The 22,798-nt window shown below is 39.6% G+C and overlaps 1 protein-coding gene across 5 annotated transcripts in view; it reads right to left on the bottom strand.

The window, feature by feature from the left end:
- The window catches only part of DYM (dymeclin), a 399,581-nt gene that overhangs the window by 61,022 nt on the left and 315,761 nt on the right, over positions 1-22,798 (bottom strand). For all 5 annotated transcript variants that reach the window (XM_044934602.1, XM_006075242.3, XM_006075243.3 and 2 more), the window contains 2 exons: positions 20,307-20,489; positions 6,154-6,267 (listed from right to left, as the gene is read on the bottom strand). In XM_044934602.1, coding sequence (XP_044790537.1) covers positions 6,154-6,267; positions 20,307-20,489 — 297 coding nt within the window. The remainder of the gene's footprint in view (positions 1-6,153; positions 6,268-20,306; positions 20,490-22,798) is intronic.

Here is a 22,798-nt window from a genome sequence, read left to right as displayed (position 1 = left end):
TATGCAAGTGTGCCTCTCCTTGGCAACTTCAACTCAGAGCTACAAGACGGGAGGATTCTGGGAAATGCACCCTGGTGCTTTTCTGTGATACGGAGGAGACTGGAGAAGGCAGTGACTGCGAGGCAGAGTTGAAAACATACTTCAGTCCAAACGCAGTTCTCATGTTCGTTTGTACAGGACAATCAGTGATTGTACAGTTAATATTTTTTTATTTTGTTTTCCATCCCTCTTGTATTATATGTTTTCTTGTTATGAGCCATATTCAACTTTTAGCAATTTCTGTACTTCTGGCATACAAATGGGACTTCTTCTTCCTTTGCTATGATGAACTGAAATGTGAGCTCCTTGTCATTAAAAAAAAAAAAAAGCCCCAGATTAATAATATAGCCTTACTGTTTCTTGCATCATCTGAGAGTAAAACTGTTATCAAAAATGTATGCAATTTCCTGCTTTGAGGAGAATGATAATGTTGGTATCAGATCAGATCAGATGAGTCGCTCAGTCGTGTCCGACTCTTTGCAACCCCATGAATCGCAGCACGCCAGGCCTCCCTGTCCATCACCAACTCCCGGAGTTCACTTAGACTCACGTCCATCGAGTCAGTGATGCCATCCAGCCATCTCATCCTCTGTCGTCCCCTTCTCCTCTTGCCCCCAATCCCTCCCAGCATCAGAGTCTTTTCCAATGAGTCAAATGTTGGTATACACAGACAAAATAATACTCTTAGGGATGGAAGGTTCTTAAGAGTCACATAGTTGGATTTGCCAACCAATATTTGAGTCCTTGCAGTTCGAACAGCAAATAATTGCACATGTACACCTTACTGTCTGTTCCTGCTGCCAATGGCAGGCTCTGGGAATGGATCTCAGCACTCTCTCTGCTGGACCTGCACACAGCCTGAGACTCCTCCCCTCTCTGTGCTGGCCAGCTCATGCCAACAGATAAGAGCCTCACCCAGCATGGAACCTGTCTGCCTCCCTGTCAAGTGGCCATCATTCTCCGATGCTACCATCTCCTGTGAGAGTGACTGCATCACTGCCCAGAAGTTGCCTATTCCGTTTCTAAGTCTAGTTGACTCTTGAACAATAAAGATTTATTATTATTATTATTTTTTAACAATAAGGATTTAAACTGCATGGATCCACTTAACACACAGGTTTTTTTCCTAATAGTAAATACTGCAGTACTGCACCCTCCACGGTGGGTTGAACCCATGAGTTCAGAAGAACTATGAACACAGAAAAGAAAGAAAGAAAAGAAAGGTAACACTAAGTCATGTCCAATTCTTGTGTTCCCATGAACCGTAGCTCGCCAGGCTCCTCTGTCCATGGGATTCTCCAGGCAAGAATACTGGAGTGGGTTGCCATTCCCTTCTCCAGGGGAACTTCCCGACCCAGGAACTGAACCCAGGTCTCCCGCATTGCAGGCAGATACTTTACCAACTGAGCTACACGGGAATACAGAAGGCAGCTAAATTCCATCTGGGTTTTTGACTCTGTGAAGGGTCTGTGCCCCTAATCCCTGCATTGTTCAAGGGTCGACTGTAGCTCCATTTCGCAGAAAGCTCTTCCTTAAATGGGACTGAAATACAACTTTTCTGTATAAAGCGTCTACCCCCTTGTTCCTGTTCCAGAGATCAACATAGTAAGACCAACTCTGCTTTAGTAAACAATTCTTCCAGTCCTTGAAGACAGTAAGTCTCTTCTGCTTGGATCCTGGGAGTTCCTGTAAGTATGCCCTCTGTTCTTCCACAGTGTTGGTGATTCTCTGAAAGTTTTCCAAATTGTCTTAAGGTGTTGCCTCCAAAATTTTCTCTGAATTTTCTAGTACAGACAGCCTCTAGATACTACTAGCTATGTACACGTACATTGACATACGTACACTGATGAGTCACACAACATTTAGCAAAGTGGAGCCAGGCATCTATGAAAGGTGAAGCTAGCCAATGTCTGAAAATTGTCCTTGACACCACCTAGTCCAAGTCCAAGTTCACTTTCATAAATAATTCTTCCAATACTTGCAGGCCAGTTCTGCTACCAGTCTATCAGAACCGATGTTCAGCCACCATTCCCTGGAGCTTTTGTAAATAATACAGATAATGCTCAGTTGTGTTTGACTCGTGACCCCATGCACTGAAGCCTGTCAGGTTCCTCTGTCCATGGAATTTTCCAGGCAAGAATATTGGAGCGGGTTGCCATTTCCTATTCCAGGGGATCGTCCCGACTCAGGGATTGAACCCATGTCTCTTGTGTTTCCTGCACTGGCAGACGGATTCTTTACTACTAGCACTACCTGGAAAGTCTGATGCAGACTATTTCCTAAAAGGTCAGCAAATTTGGAAAACTCAGCAGTGGCCACAGGACTGGAAAAGGTCAGTTTTCATTCCAATCCCAAAGAAAGGCAATGCCAAAGAATGCTCAAACTACCACACAATTGCACTCATCTCACACGCTAGTAAAGTAATGCTCAAAATTCTCCAAGCCAGGCTTCAGCAATACGTGAACCATGAACTTCCAGATGTTCAAGCTGGTTTTAGAAAAGGCAGAGGAACCAGAGATCAAATTGCCAACATCCGCTGGATCATCGAAAAAGCAAGCGAGTTCCAGAAAAACATCTATTTCTGCTTGATTGACTATGCCAAAGCCTTTGACTGTGTGGATCACAATAAACTGTGGAAAATTCTGAAAGAGATGGGAATACCAGACCACCTGACCTGCCTCTTGAGAAACCTATATGCAGGTCAGGAAGCAACAGTTAGAACTGGACATGGAACAACAGACTGGTTCCAAATAGGAAAAGGAGTACGTCAAGGCTGTATGTTGTCACCCTGCTTATTTAATTTATATGCAGAGTACATCATGAGAAATGCTGGGCTGGAAGAAGCACAAGCTGGAATCAAGATTGCCGGGAGAAAAATCAATAACCTCAGATATGCAGATGACACCACCCTTATGGCAGAAAGTGAAGAGGAACTCAAAAGCCTCTTGATGAAAGTGAAAGAGGAGAGTGAAAAAGTTGGCTTAAAGCTCAACATTCAGAATACTAAGATCATGGCATCTGGTCCCATTACTTCATGGCAAATAGATGGGTAAACAGTGGAAACAGTGTCAGACTTTATTTTTTGGGGCTCCAAAATCACTGCAGATGACAATTCCTTGGAGAAACTTAGCACTTACACCTTTCCACCACGGTCCAAGTCAAGTAATAATTTAACTGATCCTTCTGCTCTCACAGTCACATTACAATCTACTCTCAACACATCAACCAGAGTGATCCGACCAGAATCAAAACCCCACCATGCCTCTCCTCTTCTCACAATCTTGCCCTGGCTCCCCATTCCACTGCCCTGCCCCACCCCTTATCATCTCTGTTTACCTTCTGCTCCTCTCCCCTTGTCCACACAGTTCTAGCTGCTTTGTTCTCATTATTTCTTCAACATGCTTGGCATCCTCCTGGCTTTGGGCCTTTTCAGGAACTGCTTAGGATTCTACTTTGAAGCAGCACATCTAATTTGCTCACCACCTTTTTTTTGGTTAAAGGTTGGCTATACCATTCTCTGTTAATTCTACAACTTTCTCCCACCACATCCTCACTGGCACTCCCAAACCCTCTTAAGTTTGCTTGATCATTTCTTTATTTTTCAGAGCATCTACCACTCTAGATCATTTTGTTATTTATTACTTCATGCTGATTATTTGTTGTCTGTTTCCACCTGCTAAACTACAAGCCCTGAAAGGGCAGGGATCTTTGCTCACTAAGTGCCCAGGCACTTAAGAGCGACAGCTGTCACGGAGCAGATGCTTGATAAAGGCTTGCTCAGGGTTGATGGAACCTGTGGCAAGCTTTAACCTAATGTCACACGTCCTCATCACTCATCATCGCCCCCTTCTCCTGAACTCTCATTCCCATCCTGCTCTGGGCTTTCTCTCCCGTGATCCAACCTCCCGTTACTTCTTTGCCTCCCGTGCCCCACACTGCCTTTTCAAACCCTGACTTCATGGTTATTATGTCCTGCGAAATTCTCAGTCCCTGCACTGGATCTTCCGTCTCTCCTCCTCACCTCTTTAACAAGAACCTGGTTCGCCCCTCAGGACTCCCAAATCCCTGGAGCCTTTGGAGGTAGAAGCTGATGGTTCTTCACACTCCCTAGTCTTCAGGGCCTGGAGGTGCAGCTGGTGTCTTCTTTGTTTTCACTGCTGTTCCTTGGCTGTTGTTTCTCTACTCTTAAATACAAAGCTCTGTTCATATGAGGCCAATATCAACTTCTTTTCTTCCTTTTACCTGCCGCATGCTGATTCCTAGGCCACTCTATTTACTGTAGTGTTTGGCTCAGTCTTTCTTCCCCCCCACGGCTTATCATCCTGGGTTGACTATGATGCCCATGTGTATGGCCCATGGTTGACTTCAAATCCATTAACTGGCTCCATCACACTGACTTCCGTTTACATCCATATCATTTCAGTCCCCCCGCTCACGCTGAACCCAGACCATGCTGTCATGGAGATCTGCTCCTTGTGAACATCTTCAGTCTAACTATACTGCTCTCTAATTGCAATTTCCATGACTTCTACTTCACTGGTTCTTTGATCTCATTCAAATCCCCCTTCCCTTCACTCCTTTGCATTATCCTTTCCTTACAGTCTTTTGATTGTAACACCTCTTTCTTGACTTTCCTAAACACCAGGATCCATCACTTCCTGTGAGTTGTCACTCTAATCATCATGCCCTGTAACATGGCATAGTTCAAATAAATTCAAAAAGGTAAGGAAAAACCTGAGAGATCTCAGATATCTTACTTTAGGTAAGAGAGGAAATAACATGAATTCTCTACACTTACGGACTTGTCTGGAAAGAGAGTCAAGTCAGAGCTGGAGGGTCTGGTGAACTGTGATCAGGTTTTATGTCGCTGCCACATGCTGGTCCATTTTAGTTGAGGAGCAGACTCCCCGACCCCGCCCTCTGCTCAGCACTGTGAGAGCCACAAGGCTGTCTGCGGACAGTGGGACTTCTGCAAGTGATCATGACTAATGCGCTGCTCCTTGACAAACTCTGTTGTTGTAACTGAAAATATTTTCATATCCTACAATGTTCATTAAGCAGCAGTTCCAGTGATACTGCTGCAAAGCACAACCCCCAAACAGTAACTCTGGAAAGAAGTCAGTTGTGACCAAACACTATGAAGAAGGCCAAACATTCACTGTGATACCCTGTGTGTTGTTCATTTAGGAATGAGCACTCTAAAAAAAAAGGGAGGTAATGAAAGAAAAAATTAAAAAGAAGTATTAAGGTAAAAATAGGCAACAATGCCGTACATTCACGCATTTCTCCCCAAATATCCCCTTTACATCTTTTCTTGTGGGAAAATTAGTCTTGAAATATGAGTTTTGTATCATGAGATTGCCTCAGGAACACATTTAGTGCACAGATTTAAATGTTTCCTCTAAACACTGTATTTCCCCTACCTCTTCCACAAAATACTCCTCTTTTTGTAGCTACAACCAGGTACACGGTGAATAATGTGGTGATTACGAGTATGGACTTGGGAGCTGAAGACCGGGGTATGGATCTCCTAGTTCATTAATTCCCTAACTGTATGACTTGGGGTAAATTACTTAACCTATCTTTATACCAGATTCCTCATCTGAAAATTAGGATGATTAACACTACTTACCCTCAAAGGGCTGTTGTGAGGATTGATCAGTTAATATATAAGACACTTAGAGCCCCCAAAGCACTGAGTAAACACTGTGTAAGTACTAGCTACCACTGCAGCTAACACATCATCATTACTATCACCACCACACCACCTATCGATCAACCCTTGATGATACACACAAGACTGAATTTATTTCAGTGGGTTAAAAATAAGGTGCTCCTTTATTCATAGTATTTGAATTACTCATAGTATTATACAGCGGTTACTCATAGGATATGTATGCAGTGGTGAAGACAGTCCTTTTGGAACTTCTTTTGGAAAACTATCAGAATCTTTCATCATAGCTCTGCATGTCAGTGTACAGGAGAGTAGGCAATATTTAGAGAGCTTTTCCCAGCACAAGTGCTGGGTAAGTAGTATGATTCTGAATAGAGCCTACTCAGACAATAACATTTACATCAATAGATACAACAGTATGTTTCTTCTCCCAGTCCTACCTTCAGCCTGTCCTTGGGCAGCGCGACAACCCCTTGCTTGATGATTTCCAGGACTCGTTCCACTGACAGCTCAGCTCCAGCTTGAAGCAACCTTGAGCTAAAGAAGGTGATCACCTGGAATGCAAAGTGTTATTTTTTTAAACAAGTAGATACATGAGATGTATTTTCAGTAGATACCTTTCTCACATGGTAGTCAAATGATCACTGTTCCACTTCTTAGAGTGACCTGGCTTTCAACTCACCCGCTCTCCTAATCAGTCCTCTCTATAAAGGCTTTGATGGCTGAATCAGAGCCAATCCCCTTAATATTCAGGGTTGATTATCCATTCTGTGAATTAAGTAGGTTCCTCAGTTCTGAGCTTTCTTGTGCTACCCCACCTTGCATTTATATTTCATTTAGAGAGAAGCACTCATCAGAAGGCAGGAAGAGAAAGCCAAAGCTTAAAATCTGTTAATATTGAGGCTTAACAGTAACTGTAAAAACAAGTCTTAGTAAGAAAGGAATTTGAAACTAATGGCTAAAATGATGTTTTGGGGATTATTTATCAATTTAATTTATCCACAATACTCTTATCTCTGATCACCAGGGAAAATCAACAGCAAGCTATAATTTTTTTTTTCTTTTTTTGGTTTCATGTCACAAAACAGCCTGAATGAACTATGTAGCAAGATGCTAAGATAGTAACATTCTGGAAATAACACTGTCTCCTAACAGTTGTCATTAAAAACTAAAAGAATATCATCATTTTTTAGGAAATCACTTACAAACAACATTGTTAATAAATCAAGATGACCATGGGTCACTTTTTATTTAAGAGCTATACTATACACTATAGACAAGAGATACCTGCAAAATATAAAAATTTATGTTGTTTACAAAGTTGAGTATTTCCATTTACATGCTTTCTATTTTATAGGTAAGATATTTTAAGTTATTAAGAATTATTTCCAATTTTTTTTTCTAAATTTTCTTTCAGGATTACTCTCCTAAATATTAATTGTTCAAATGCACAATCAGTTTTCTCCTAACCATTCTGGTGGGGAAGGTGCATGATATGACATAAAAGCCACTGAAATGGATTTATTCTGGAAAGCAGAGATCCAGCTAGAGCCAGAACCTTAACAAGCTTGTGTCTTGAAAGACGGTGGCAGTGAGTGAAAACAAAGGCAGCCAATGCCTGGCTACACTGCTGTTGATTCCAAATAAATCGTCTCTTTATCTCAGGCAGTTTGCTGGCACCAGCTCCTTTGCAAGTTGCTTATTTTGTCCATGACAGGTTGGTTTTCAACATGTGCCTATGGCTCTTGTTTTTTCCAAGTCAGATTTTAAGCTCTTTAGGGGAATTCTGGGATAAAATTTTGTTCACATAGTCACAGCAGGTACTGAAATTGATTTTTATAAATCATAATTGCCTTTATTTTTAAATGGACATTTTGTATGTGTAAAATAAGTAAATTCAGAGAAAACATTTTTTGATTTTTGGTTGTACCTCAAGTTTTTGTGTTTTAATCAATACACTGATGATACCCTTGACAACTTATTCAGTGGAAGAGATATTCAGAGAATTTATAAGGAAACAGATGATATTTTGTGTCTTTAAAAAAGATGCAGTGTGTAAAAAAGACAAAGATGCAATGTAACTAGGAGACTAGACACAGATCAAACATGTACAAGGAAATCGATTTAGACATTATGGTAGTGTACACTACAAATTTCTCAAAAAGTCAGAGGCCTAGTTTGGGTCTTGCCTGTGATACTTACTAACAATGTGACACCCAGCTTCTTCCAGATGTAGAACTGTGGAGTGGTTGGGAGCACTTATCAGGTGTCAGATAGCTTGGACTTAAATCTCAGCTTTCCTTATAAACTAAGGCAAGTTATTTAACATCTCCACACCTGAGTTTCCTGATCTATAAATATCAGGTATGGACCTGTCATATACTGCCTTTACTATGTGAGGTATGTTCCTTCCAAACCTACTGTGTGGAGAGTTTTTAATCATAAGCGCATGGTGAATTTGTCAAGAGTTTTCGGCATCTATTGAGATAATCATATGATTTTTATTCTTCAATTTGTTTTTAAAGTTGCATATCACACTGATGTGCAGATTTTGAACTATCCTTGCATCCCTGGGATAAATCCTATGTGACCATGGTACATGACCCTTTTAATGTATTGATATATTCAGCCTGGTAATATTTTGTTGAGGATTTTTACATCTATGTTCATCAGTGATGTTGGCCTGTAATTTTTTTTGTGATGTTTTTGTTTGGTTTTGGTATCAGGATGACGCTGCCCCACAGAGTGAGTTCAGAAGTGCTTACTCTGTAATTTTTGAAATAGTTTGAGAAAAATAGATATTAATTCTTCTCTAAATGTTTAGTAGATTTCACCCATGAAATCATTTGGTTTGGATTTTTGCTTGTTGAGGGTTTTAAAATCACTGATTCAATTTCATTACTTGTAACTGGTCTGGTCATATTTTCTATTTCTTCATGGTTCAGTTTTGGGAGAGTGTGCATTTCTAGGAATTTGTCCATTTGTAAGTTGTACATTTTACTGGCATACAGTTTGTTTACAGCAATCTCTTATGATCCTTTGTATTTCTGTGGTATCAGTTGAAACTTCTTTTTTGATTCTGATTTTACTGATATGGGCCCTCTTTTTTTCTGGCTAAATCTGGGTAAAGGTTCACCAATTTTGTTTATCTTTTCAATGAATCAACTCTCAGTTCCACTAATCTTTACTATTTTTTTTTCAGTCTCTATTTCAGTTACTTATTTGAGAATTTTCCTGTTTCCTGAAATAGTCTTGTATTGTTAGAAACTACCCTCTTAGAATTGTTTTTGCTGTATCCCATAGATTTTGCGTAGGTCATAGGATCATTTCCATTTTCATTTGTTTCCAGGATTTAAAAAAATTTCCTCTTTGATTTCTTCAGTGACTCTTTGGTTGTTTAGCAGCATATTGTTTAGTCTCCACATGTTTATTGGAATTTTTTCCTTCTGGTTGATTTGCAGTCTCATAGTACTCTGGTTGGAGAAGATGCTTGATATGGTTTCAGTTTTCTTAAATTTACTTAGAGTTGTTTTGTGACCTAGCATGCTATCTATCCTGGAGACCGTACAATGTGCTCTAGAAAAGAATATTCTGCTGCTTTTGGAAAAAAATATTCTCTATATAATCTATTAAGTCCACTTGGTCTAAAGTGCCATCTAAGGCCAATGTTTCCTTACTGATTTTCTGTCTGAGTGATCTGTCCATTGGTGTTAGTGGGGCTGCACAAGGTGATTTCAAGATGAAAAGATGACCCCTGCAAATGCAGTGGGTTATATTATAGGAAGAGAACTCTGAGCTTGGGGAACACAAACTCTTATAATGGTCAGTATGCATGTCTCCCTTTTGTTCTAGAGGGAAACACAGACATGCCCCCAACCTTCCCCCTAACTGATTCCAAGTACCTGTACAACTTGCTCTCTACTTCTTTCAAGTCTGAGCTCAAATGTAGCTTCTCAGAGAGGTCCTCTCTGACTTCACTCTTTAGATCTATAATTTCACAACCCTATTCCAAATAGTACTCATTATTCCTTTTTTTTTTTTTTTGACATAGCAACTCATAGATATTGATGTCATTTACAGAGCTAAGGAAGACTGCAGAAGAAAAAGTTGATTCATTTTATGTTTGATTTTTTTGGGGGGAAGAAAATAATGAATTCTCATTTAACCTTGTTTAACATTTGTGGAACTGTTATACAGGCAACTGAATGTGCTAAGGCAACTAGGTTTTCTATATTTCCAGGTCTGGAAATATAGAAAATATAGTATAAATTTTACACTGTCCAGAGACAAAAACAGTTCTTGCCTTTACCATACCACAAAACTATTGTTGTTCACTGTCTCTGTCCTCTACTAATAGTCAGCCATGACATTTCTTTCATGCCCTCTCGTGTTTGGTGTGGTATTTTTATTTTGTCCTGTTGCTTCAATTCAGCCAGATCGTATCATCTTATGAGTTAGATGCAGAGGCTATGTGCTAGTGGCTAATAATAATTTGGCTACCTGAAATGCACATGTATAGCTCCTTCTGCAGAAGTTGAAAGTATTCCAAAGTTAGTCACTCCTGTCTCAGACATTCACTATTGCTTAATGTCTTAATAAAAAATATCAACTCTCAACTCCCTGTCAGCTAAAAATAACAGTAGATTCATAGTCTCCTCTACCAATACTTTTCAAGGTTAACTCCATGAAAGAAGAAATAGCAAAGGTTTGCTTAAGCCAAGATTTCAGGAGCATTTAGGCGAGGGTAGGAGAAGGTAAAGTGCTGAAAGAGGCAAAAAGTGGAAATGTTATTTATATCTTTATCATGGCATTCTTTTCAAAATATGTAAAAAGAGTTTAAAATGATTTTGAATGAATTTCCAGCGTGTCCAACACTATTTTGGATGACAGTATTCAACAAAAAGTTGCTGGAAAATCTGCTCATTTAGAATCTTATTTAGGTTTATCCAAGTGAATGCTGAAAATATGGAGTTTATAATGAGAAGACCTGGATTAAAGGCTGAGTGATTTACTAGCTAAGTGACCTTGAACCAACAATTTCACCTCTGAAGCCTTGCTCTGCCTCCCTCATGGGGATAATTTACGGGTCAAGTGAGATAGGCATATGCAAATAACCCTCAGTGATAAAGCTCTATGCAAACATGTGATCATTATTTAAGAGGATGACTCTATTATTTATTTATTTATTTATTGGCTGTGCTGTGTGGCTTGCAGAATCTTAATTTCCCAACTTGGGATTGAACCTGAGGCCTGGCAGTGAAAGTGCTGAGTCCCAACCACTGGCCAGGGAATTCCCTAAGAGGATGATTCTTTCATGGAGATCTGTGTTAAAAATCACCTAGGAAGCCTTCTGGCAGCCTGTTGGTTTCCTTATCTGTAAAGTAAGATAATAGTAACTAGTTTACTGGGTTAAGAGGAATAAAAGGGTAATATATGTAAAGGCACTTAAGTCTTATTCCCAGCACTTAATAGAGACTCAAAACATGTTCAGGCACAATTTATCTAGTTTTAAGAAGTGCACAACAGCACACAGCCAAACGTTCACCCTGAGGTGCATTTTTCACTGAATACAGCTGCAGTGTCAATAAGCAGCCTATTCCAGTGGCAAGGGCAGGATATAAATCTAGTTTAACACTCTGCTTTTATTTCTACTTGCTTACAGACTGGGAGAAAAACAGTGAGGGCCCTTCTATTTCTTCACCTTGACTCTGCTTTTTGCTTCTTCCAAAGGAGACTTAAGTTTCAGATGGATGTAGTTTAAGTCCTTTGCATGGTTCTTGTATGTCCTTTCAAGAAAAATACGGTCCTTCAGGGTTATTTTTAAAGTGTCAATAGCTGGTTACTTTACTTATGGAGTAAAGACTGATTTGACATCACTGGAAGTTAGAAGGAGAAAGTAAATTTCCAGGTTTGTTTTCAGACCTTTTCAGGTAGTGAATAGGCAAATCAATGAGAAACTGGAGGAACATTTAGTGAATGGTGATAGTAATCAGGCAAGATGATTACAAACAAGGGTTTTTTTTTTTAATCAAACTGCCTTGGTTTGAGTTCTGGCTTTATCACTTTCTGAATGTGTGATCATGAGCAACTTAAATCTTTCTAAGCTGGCTTCTTTATCTGCAATTGAAAATTAAAATGAAATATACCTCACAAGTTTGTTTTTTAATGAAAATTAAGAGACATAATACATGTAAATGCTCAGCAAGCATGCTATAAAGCTAGCAGTGCTAATGATTAATAGAAAAGGAACAAATGGTTTTTGATGTAGTTTAAACATTTAACACTAAATAATCCAAACAATGTGTTGAAACATGATCATCCATCACTGATTACAGTTACGACACAGGAAAAAATAAATTTTGAGTTAGTCTTTTAGCAGAAAGAAAGAGAAAAAAATGGGTTATTATGAAAAGAGGTATTGGTAATTAAAGGGAAAACATTTCCTTCCAATACACCACAGATACAGTTTATCTGACATATATTGTACACAATTCAAGTGACTATCCAGAGGAAGAAAACAAGAGTGGAAAGCGGGGAGAGGGAGGGAGGATGGAAGGAAGCAAAGGATAAAAGGAGAAAAAAGACAAGAAGGAAAGAAGAAAGAAACTGAAGTCAGAGAGGTCCAGAGAAAGGCAAAAGTTATGATAGAAAGGGGAGGAGTTTGCCATAGGGCAGACTGAAAACAATTAGGGTGACACAGGTTAGAAATACAGAAGTTAAAAAAGGATATATTGGACAGTTCTATAATTCAAAGATCTGGATAAATCTTGGAAAAAGCAGGATATTCTCCACCCTGGAACGTGAAAGAGATACATTTATAAGTACTCTAAGAAGATATTATTTTAGTACTGCATTGCCCTTTCCTAAGTGGAATTCGTAGACCCAGTTAGACATCAAGAGACCCAAGAGTATAACAGCCATTCTGTTTACTTTGTATACACTTGAAATTTTTTATAATAAAATGTTAAAAAAAAAAGTATAATAGGTTACAGTTCACATAAGATTAATTTAAAAGGATACAAGATCAAGAAAAAGAGAATGTGAACAGCATAGTCACGGGCTTTTGTTTTCGCTGGGAATGCTCACAGTAGTCTCAGGGCTAGTCTCTGACCCTCAAATGATAGTGCTGATGTGAGAGAAAGAGACTACAGTGGGCAGATCCAACAGCCACCCAAACTGGGAAGCCAGATACCAAACAGAAACCAATACCCTTTGTGACACTCTCAGCTTCTAGGTCCCTGAAAAGGACATGCCTGGCTGTGAGTTTTTTTTTTTTTTCACTCAGGGATGCCCAAACTCAACTTACCAACCAAATGTCATTTTATTATATTCTCATTTTGTCATGGAGAAGGCAATGGCACCCCACTCCAGTACTCTTGCCTGGAAAATCCCATGGATGGAGGAGCCTGGTAGGCTGCAGTCCATGGTGTCGCTAAGAGTCAGATACGACTGAGCGGCTTCACTTTCACTTTTCACTTTCATGCATTGGAGAAGGAAACAGCAACCCACTCTAGTGTTCTCGCCTGGAGAATCCCAGGGACGGTGGAGCCTGGTGGGTTGCCGTCTATGGGGTTGCCCAGAGTCGGACACGACTGAAGTGACTTAGCAGCAGCAGCAGCAGCAGCAGCATTTTGTCACAGGAGTATTACTGAATTAACACAGCTGACATTCTACCTTCACCGGATTTCCAAGGAACAGAGCTAAAAACAGATTAACCCAGGCCAATTTTCCACGTAACAGAGAAAAGGGTTTTGTTGAACCTTTACTCATATGCACAATGAATCATAATCTCAGTATTTAACTCCCCAAAATGGTACTAGCAAGAACTATAAATGAATTTGGACAAATGCATGAATAGGCTGGCTAGAGCTGGCTTTTTACTTTATTTTGGCTGCACCATGTGGCTTGGAGCATCTTAGTTCTCCAACTATAGATCAAACCTGTGCCCCCTGCAATGGAAGTGTGAAGTCCTAACCTCTGAACTGCCAGGAAATCTCCAGAAGTGGCTTTTTAGCTATAAGCTAGCCTATAAAGCCTGTCTCCATAGAGAAAATTGATTTCCTCTCAACACTGTGATTGTTAAGACTGCTATGAGCAATACACTATTAAGAGGAGTAAGAAGGGCTCTGCCTTTCCTATCCAGAAACTCTTTCTAGATAGTTTCTTTGAGAACTGGGATCAGAGAAGGGACTGCACTTCCTGGAGACTCTCCCTGGGAAAAAGTAGACTCTACTTTTTCCATGGAGGTAAAGATCTCTCGGTGCCTGGGTTTTCTCATCGAAGCACAGACACTAACATGCATTCTTGGACCATAAACTAGACTACCGAGTTGTCAAAAAGAATCTAGCCAACAGAAAAAGGTAGGAATAAGCTGTGATCGATGTCTCTCGGACAACCGTTTGTTTCATGAGCCTATTGACAATACTTGTCAATTTTAAAAGGAGATGCTCTTCTGGTTAAACCCAGACTTAACAAGCAGGACATGGGGCCAGAGAAGAAATATTTGAGAAGTGGCCTGAGGATGCTATCACACATCCTAAATATCAATATATCTACATACCTGTTCATAATGGTGAGAATTTAATTACAGACCTTAAATTTCAAGTCTAACTTTAAGATATAACCATGCTCATTTGAAATGATGTTTCAGCTTTATTCTAACTGCAAAGATGACAATGGTTCTCAGCTGCCCCAATTTTGTTAATGAAATCTAAATAATACTGATAGTAGTTCAGGAAAATGACAAGCGTGTGAATGGCAAAATAACCTGCTATAGCTGCAACTGCTAGGTATATAGTTGAGGCAGCTTAAGGACAGTCCATGAAAACACTAACTAAACTGACAGTGAAGAGTTTTAGTTTTTATTTCTGTTTACCAGCAATCATTACACGGCAGTGATATGGAGCAAATCAATGAACAGATCTGCAAGAGTATACATAGTGGTATTTAACTAAACACAGCGTAATTGTGTGGATTCCAGAGTATTTAGCAACTCATAGAACTTACGTGTTAAGAGTCTGGAACGGGAGCTTGGTTATAGTTTAAAGCTGGTTTCAATTAAGTACCTAACAAGTACACAAGACTCTACTGGGATGAGACAAAAATTAATCTACTTGGCTTATGAGAATGGATAGAACTGTTCTTAAATATCTTAAATGTGATCAGAGTCCATGCATCCATCTATGTATTGCTGTAATCCTGGAAGAAGTCAGGAAGTTTACACCTTAGAGGTCACTCTCACCCTCTTTTCCCCACCCTCAATATGATGCAGTCTCTTTCTACCTCAGCTTTTAAAACCCTCACAGATGGATGCACAGACCCCAGGCAGGAGCTTGGAGGACTCTTACTATGAGGAAACTGGGTCTAAGAAGTAACACTTAGTGATACCAACATGAAGGGGCTTGAAAAGAAATGGCCATCTTTCTTATAAAAGTTTCAAAGAGAGGAAACAGCAGGAGACAGAGAAACAACCAGGAAGAAATAATTAAATGAGTATTTGAAAGCTCTGAGCATGAGTTTCTAGACTAAAAGGACCCTCTAAGCACCAAATACAACTGACCAAGGCACAGCAAATCATGAAGTTTCAGGACACAGTAATAGAGAGATCCCCAAAGCTTCCCAAGACAACAGTCATATATTAAAAAAGAAGAAAAACATTTTCAGACATTAGAAACTAAAAAAATAAAAAAACCTATCTCACATATATCCTTTTCCCAGAAAGCTACAGTAGTGTAAGCTCTACCAACCTGAAGCAGTAAGCCAAGAAAGAGGACTTCACAGGAGCCAAGATCAACCAAGGGGACAGCTGAGGGAAATTCTCAGAAGGTTCTGCAGTTGGGCAGGAGAACCAGAGTCCAAGCTGGCTGGGGCTGGAAGCAGTTCTCCAAGAAAAGAATAGGACTGAGAACTGATGTCTGACTATTCTGAGAGGAGTTTTAAAGTTATGTCAGAAAGTTTGTATTTGTGTTAGTGACTGGATATTTGCAAAACATAATGAAGACAGGTCTAACAACATAACTAGAACATAACTAGAACAAAGAATCTACATAAAGATAAATAACTCAGCTGAAAAACTGGCAAAAGACTTGCCTAGGCATTACACGAGGAAACCCAAATGAAAACCACAGTGAGGTGCTATTACAAAAATGACAAAACTAAGGTCCACGAGGATGTGCAGCAACAGGAATTCTACATACCACCGGTCAAAGAGTAAAACGGTGGCATCCCAGGTAGCACTAGTGGTAAAGAAATCGCCTGCTAATGCAGGTTAGACGTAACAGATGCGGTTTGATCTCTGAGTTGGGAAGATCCCCTGCAGAGGGGAATGGCAATCCACTCCAGTATTCTTGCCTGCAGAATTCCAAGGACAGAGGAGCCTGGGTGGGCTACAGTCCATAGGTTCGCATAAAGTTGGACATGACTGAAGCAACTTAGCAGAGCACATACATAACAAAGGAAATGGTACATGTTATGCAGCAATTTCACTATGAGGTGCACACCCTGGAGGAAGGTATGCACCTGTGCTCAGTCATGATGGAAATAACTGTACATATTTATACTCGTGCAATAACTGTTTAAAATCTTCCTAAATTTAAGTAAATGACATGCAAATAGCTGACTCCCTGGGAAAGTCCCCAGTGCTGGGAAAGATTGAGGGCAGAAGGAGAAGACGGCGTCTGAGAATGAGATGGCTGGATGACATCACCAATGCAATAAACATGAACTTGGGCAAACTTCGGGAGATGGTGAGGGACAGGGAGGCCTCGCATGCTGCCGTTCATGGGGTGGCAAAGAGTCGGACACGACTGGGCGACTGAACAACAGCAAATATAAGTAAAACAAGGACAGGGATGGTAGCTCTTCAGCTTCCTCTTGTGCACAGCAACTGTGAACCTGATGAGCTATACAACAAATATCTGTGGAATCAAATCGAACTGGGAAACATTAATATAGCAATAGAAGGCTTAGCAGAAAAATCTTTTTAAAAAGAACAGGACGTGAAGGTTCACAGAACTGTGAAAAATGTTCAATCACACTAATTATGAAAGAAATAAAAATTAAAAACAATAATGAAATACCATTTTTAATACAAAATAGCAAATCCTGAAATAAATATAATACTCAAAGCTGTAAAAGTAGTGAGGTAGATCCTCTCATAGGTCACTTGCAGAAGTAAGAGATGATCACAGACACATGAGTTGTACAATACATCTAGACAGCAATTTGACATGGGGTCAATCTCGAAGATATAGACAACTCTGACAGTAAGAACTAGTACAATTCCAGTTTAAGACTACACCAACAACAGAACTAAAAAAGGTGAGCTATAATTTATTTAGAAACTGTTAATTATGAATTAATTACAAAATATTAGAAACAATCAAATAAGCAATAATGGGGTAAGGGTTAACATATTTTAGGACCTCCATAATACAGGTTAATGTTGTTCAGTCGCTAAATTGTGTCTGACTTTTTGTGACCTCATGAACTGTGGCATGCTCCTCTGTCCTCCACCGTCTCCCAGAGTTAGCTCATATTTATGTCCACTGAGTGGTGATATTATCCAACTATTTCTCTCTCAACTGCCCCTTTCTCCTCCTGCCCTCAATCTTTCCGGCATCAGTGTCTTTTCCAAAGAGTCATCTCTTCGCATCAGGTGGCCAAAGTATTGTAACTTCAGCTTCAGTAACAGTTCTTCCAACAAGTATCCAGGGTTCATCTCCTTTAGGATAGACTGGTTTGATCTCCTCGTGGTCCAAAGGACTGTCGAGTTTTCTCCAGCATCACAATTTGAAAGCATCAATTCTGTGCTCAGGCTTATTTATGCTCCAACTCCCACATCTGTACATGACTACCAGAAAAACCACAGCTTTGACTACAAGGATCTCTGTCAGCAAACTGATACACTGTCTAGGTTTGTCATAGCTTTCCTTCCAAAGAGCAAGCATCTTTTAACTTCATGACTGCGGACATTGTCTGGAGTGATTTTGGAGCCCAAGAAAATTAAATCTGTCACTGTCTCCACTTTCCCCCTATCTATTTGCCATGAAGTGATGGGACCAGGTACCATGATCTTAGTTTCTGAGTTTTAAGCCAGGTTTTTCACTCTCCTCTTTCACCCTCATCAAGATGCTCTTTGGTTCCTCTTTGCTTTCTGCCATTAGAGTGGTATCAACTGCATATCTGAAGTTGTTGATATTTCTCCTGGAAACCTTGATTCCAGCTTGTGTACATTTTGCATGATGTACTCGGCATAGAAGTTAAATAAGCAGGATGACAATATACGGTCTTGTCATACTCTTTTCCCAATTCTGAACCATTCAATTGGTCCATGTCTGGTTCTAACTTTTGCTTCTTGATCCACATACAAGTTTCTCAGGAGACAGGTAAGGTGGTCTGGTATTTCCAACTCTTTAAGAATTTTCCACAGTTTGCTGTGATCCACACAGAGGCTTCAGGGTAGTCAATGAAGCAGTAGTAGATGTTTTTCTGGAACTCCCTTGCTTTCTCCATAATCCAATGAATGTTGGCAATTTGATCTCTAGTTCCTCTGTCTTCTCTAAATCAATTTTGTACATCTGGAAGTTCCTGGTCCACATACTGCTGAAGCTAACTGAAGGATTTTGAGCATTACCTTGTTTGCATGTGAAATGAGCACAAGTGCACGGGAGTTTGAACATTCTTTGGTATTGCCCTTCTTTGGGATTGGAATGAAAACTGATCTTTTCCAATCTTGTGGCCACTGCTGAGTTTTCCTAACTTGCTGACATATTGACTTTAATGGCATCATCTTTTAGGATTTGAAATAGCTCAGCTGGAATTTTGCCACTTAAGGCCCACTTGACTTCATATTCCAGGATGTCCAGCTCCAGGTGAGTGACCACACCAGTGTGGTTAATCAGGTCAGTAAGACGTTTTTTGTATGGTTCTAATGTGTGTTCTTGCCTGGAGAGTCTTGGGGACGGTGGAACCTGATAGGCTGCTGTCTGTGGGGTTGCAGAGAGTCAGACATGACTGAAGTGACTTAGCAGCAGCAGCAATGTGTATTCCTGCCACTTCTTCTTAATCTCTTCTGTTTCTGTTAGGTCCTTACCATTTCTGTCCTTTGTCATGTCCACCTTTGCATGAAATATCCCTTGATATCTCCAATTTTCTTGAAGAGATTTCTAGTATTTCCCATTTTATTGTTTTCCTCTATTTCTTTGCACTGTTCACCTAACAAGGCTTTCTTATCTCTTCTTTTTATTCTCTGGAACTCTGCATTCAGTTGGTATTATCTTTTCCTTTCTCCTTTGCCTTTTGCTTATCTTTTTTCCTAAACTATTTGTAAAACTTCCTCAGACAACCACTTTGCCTTCTTGCATTTCTTTTCCTTTGGGACGGTTTTGGTCACTGGTTCCCGTACAATGTTACCCCAAGGCCAAACTTGTACCCCAAGGCCAAACTTGCCTGTATATCAGGCATCTCTTGACTTCCTACTTTTGCACGGCGATCCCCTATGATGAAAAGGACATTTTTTTTGGTGTTAGTTCTAAAATTATTGTAGGTCTTCACAGAACCAGTTAGTTTCAGCTTCTTCAGCATCAGTGGTTGGGGCATAGACTTGGATTACTGTAATGTTGAATGGTTTGCCTTGGAAATGAACTGAGATCATTCTATTGTTTTTGAGGTTGCACTCAAGTACTGTGTTTCACTTTTTTGTTGACTATGAGGGCTATTCCATTTCTCCTAAGGAATTCTTGCCCACAGTAGTAGATATAACAGTCATTTGAATTAAATTCGCATTCCCATCCATTTTAGTTCACTGATTCATAAGATGTCAATGTCCATTCTTGCCATCTCCTGCTTGATCATGTCCAGTTTACCTTGATTCATGGACCTAACATTTCAGGTTCCTAAGAAATATATTCTTTATAGCACTGGACTTTACTTTCCCATCAGACACATCTACAACTGAGGGTCATTTCCACTTTGGCCCAGCTGCTTCCTTCTTTCTGAAGCTGTTGGTAATTGCCCTCCACTCTACCCCAGTAGCAAACGGGATACCTTCTGACCTGCAGGGCTCAGCTTCTGGTGTCAAATCTTCTTCCTCTTTCGTATGTCCATGGGTTTCTCCGGCAAGAATACTGGAGTGGGTTGCCATTTCCTCCTCCAGTGGACCACATTTTGTCAGAACTCTGCACTATGACCTGTCCCTCTTGGGTGGCCTGGCACAGAGTGGCTCATAGCTTCAAGCCCCTTTGACATGCCATGACAAGGCTGTGATCCATGAAATATAGGTTATATAGTTATTAAAATGTGAGATTTTCAAAGAATTAATATCACAGGAAAATGTGTTAAGTAAAAATAGCAGAATCCAGAACTATTAAGATATAAAATATGATCTCAATTCTCCTAAAGACATATATGTGCATGTGTATATATATGTGTGTGTCTGTATACAATACATACACACATGTGGAAGGTGACAATTGTTGGAATAGATGGCAAATACAGTGAAAGTTCAAGAGACTATTGTAGAGTTTTTTTTTTCAAGTTTTGTTAAACTTTCTCTGTTTAAAAAAGAACAGTAAATATCTCCATTTACACTTACCAGATCAATATTTTGCATGATATCCTGAAATGAAGGATGAGTTCGAAATTGTTCAAAGAGATCTCGTTTGTAAAGAAGTGCATATACCAAGTTTGGATTGTGATGAAGAGAATTTGTCAGGCAGGAGTTGATGATCTCTAACATCATTCGAATCACTTCTTCAATGACATTTAGGTCTTGTGCCTGATAAAGAAAGAAAATCCCCATAAGAGTCAGTATTTTCCTCCTTGACATAGAATTAATTAGAATGAAGGCAACTGCTTTACAATTATAACAGCATTGGAAAGATCATGCACAAGAACTCTTCAAGATTATTTTTGTCAAGAATTTTTAGAGTTAAGTTTATCAGTTACTAAAGGATTTGAGTTATAACTTTTGAACTAAATATGGTGCTAATCATACATTTCACATTAATAAATTTTAGACTTTCTAATCTAGAAGAAAATTTGGAGCTTTGATTAATAGATCCTAATTTGTACTCTTATCAGTGTACCACCTTAAATCACTAAACTTGCTCAATATAAAGTGATAGTAGGGTCTTATCAATTCAAAGAAGAATTTCTAATTCGGAATATGACCTCACTTTTCTACAGTGCCATTCAACGTTCATATTTACAGATAAACAGCCTAATGTTTTGTTTCTGTTTCCTGAGAGTTAATAGTCTTTGGGAATCTGAATGTGAAATAGTTCATAAGAGCAAAATTCAAAGTAAGTAATCAACACATCTCTTGAAAGAAAGAACAATGGAAGGCAAAAACATAGGTGAATATGACACTTTCCTTCTTCTGAGTTTTCTAAATTATGTTTTACAGTTGGGGCAAAAATTGTAACACTGATGTGGTTCTCAATGGATGCAAAGGAACACCTAAGACAATTATATTATAAACCAGGGAGAGCAAAGGAATTTAAAGAGAGGATATTTTCTACCTCTCATTTGAATTGGGAAAATGTCAACACTACTAGATGCAGCAAGTTATGTAAGTTATATATGTAAAGTGTCTACAGCAAATCCATACAAAGAGATTACAATAATTAAAATCTGAACAACAACAGAGTGGATAAAAAAATACATGATGCAACTATATGCTATCTACAAGAAACTTCAAATGTAACTCACTTTAAATAAAGTTAGATTGAAGGTAAAAAAAAATGGAAAAAGATATAACATGAACTATTAATCAAAATAAAGTAGGAATGACTTATTATGAGGTAAAATACACTTCACATCTAAGACTGCATGGCTTACAAAATAAAAAATATTTACTATCTGGACTCTGGTGGAAAAGTTTACCACCCCGATATAGCACACAAAAAGGTATACTTATTTCCATACAATTTACCTCCACCTGTATTGTTTTATGGCACCCCACTCCAGTACTTTTGCCTAGAAAACCCCATGGACGGAGGAGCCTGGTAGGCTGCAGTCCATGGGGTCGCTAGAGTCAGACACGACTGAGCAACTTCACTTTCACTTTTCCTTTTCATGCATTGGAGAAGGAAATGGCAACCCACTCCAGTGTTCTTGCCTGGAGAATCCCAGGGACGGGGGAGCCTGGTGGGCTGCCATCTATGGGGTCGCACAGAGTCGGACACGACTGAAGCGACTTAGCAGTAGCAGCAGCAGCAGCAGTATTGTTTTAAGAACATCCAGCAACAAATTAACATTTACGGGACAGAAAAAAAGGAAAGCAAAATCAATGTCCAAGGGATAAAGTGGCCCAGTGGATAAGAAACACCTGCAAATACAGGAGACATGGGTTCTAGCATGTGGGAGACCCCACATGCTGCAGAGAGGCAGCTAAGCCTGTGTGCCACAACTCCTGAGCCCGCACCCTGGAGCCCGCAAGCTGCAACTTCCGAAGCCCACGTGCTCTAAAGTCCTGCTCCGTAACGAGAGGAGCCACTGCAATGAGAAACCCACACGCTGCAGGTAGAGAATAGCCTCTGCTCACTGCAACTAGAGAAAACCTGTACGCAATAACGAAGACCACTGTAACCAATAAATAAATTAAAAAAAATAGATAAAATATTGCTATTTACCTCCTGAACAAGATCAAAGGAGGTTAATACACTTTAACTTCTTGAACAGAAAGGTGCTGACCCCATTCTTCCTTGTTTTGTTACAGTTGCTTAGGTTTTTAATTTCATGTTTTTTAAAAAAACCATAAATTGGTTTTAAAAAAATCAGTACTCAGGCCAGTTTTCATTCCAATCTCAAAGAAGGGAAAATGCCAAATAATGTTCAAACTACCACACGACTGCACTCATTTCACATGCTAGCAATGTAATGCTAAAAATCCTTCAAGTTAGCTTCAACAGCATGTAAACTGAGAACTTCCAGATGTACAAGCTGGATTTAGAAAAGGCAGAGGAACCAGGGATCAAATTGCCAACATCCACTGGATCATAGAAAAAGCAAGATCATTCCAGAAAAACATCTACTTCTGCTTCAATGACTACACTGAAGCCTTTGACTGCAGAGATCACAACA

This window comes from Bubalus bubalis, chromosome 22, assembly GCF_019923935.1.
Source record: "Bubalus bubalis isolate 160015118507 breed Murrah chromosome 22, NDDB_SH_1, whole genome shotgun sequence".
In the NCBI taxonomy this organism is placed as follows: Eukaryota; Metazoa; Chordata; class Mammalia; order Artiodactyla; family Bovidae; genus Bubalus; species Bubalus bubalis.
This window is presented reverse-complemented; position numbering and strand designations above follow the sequence as displayed.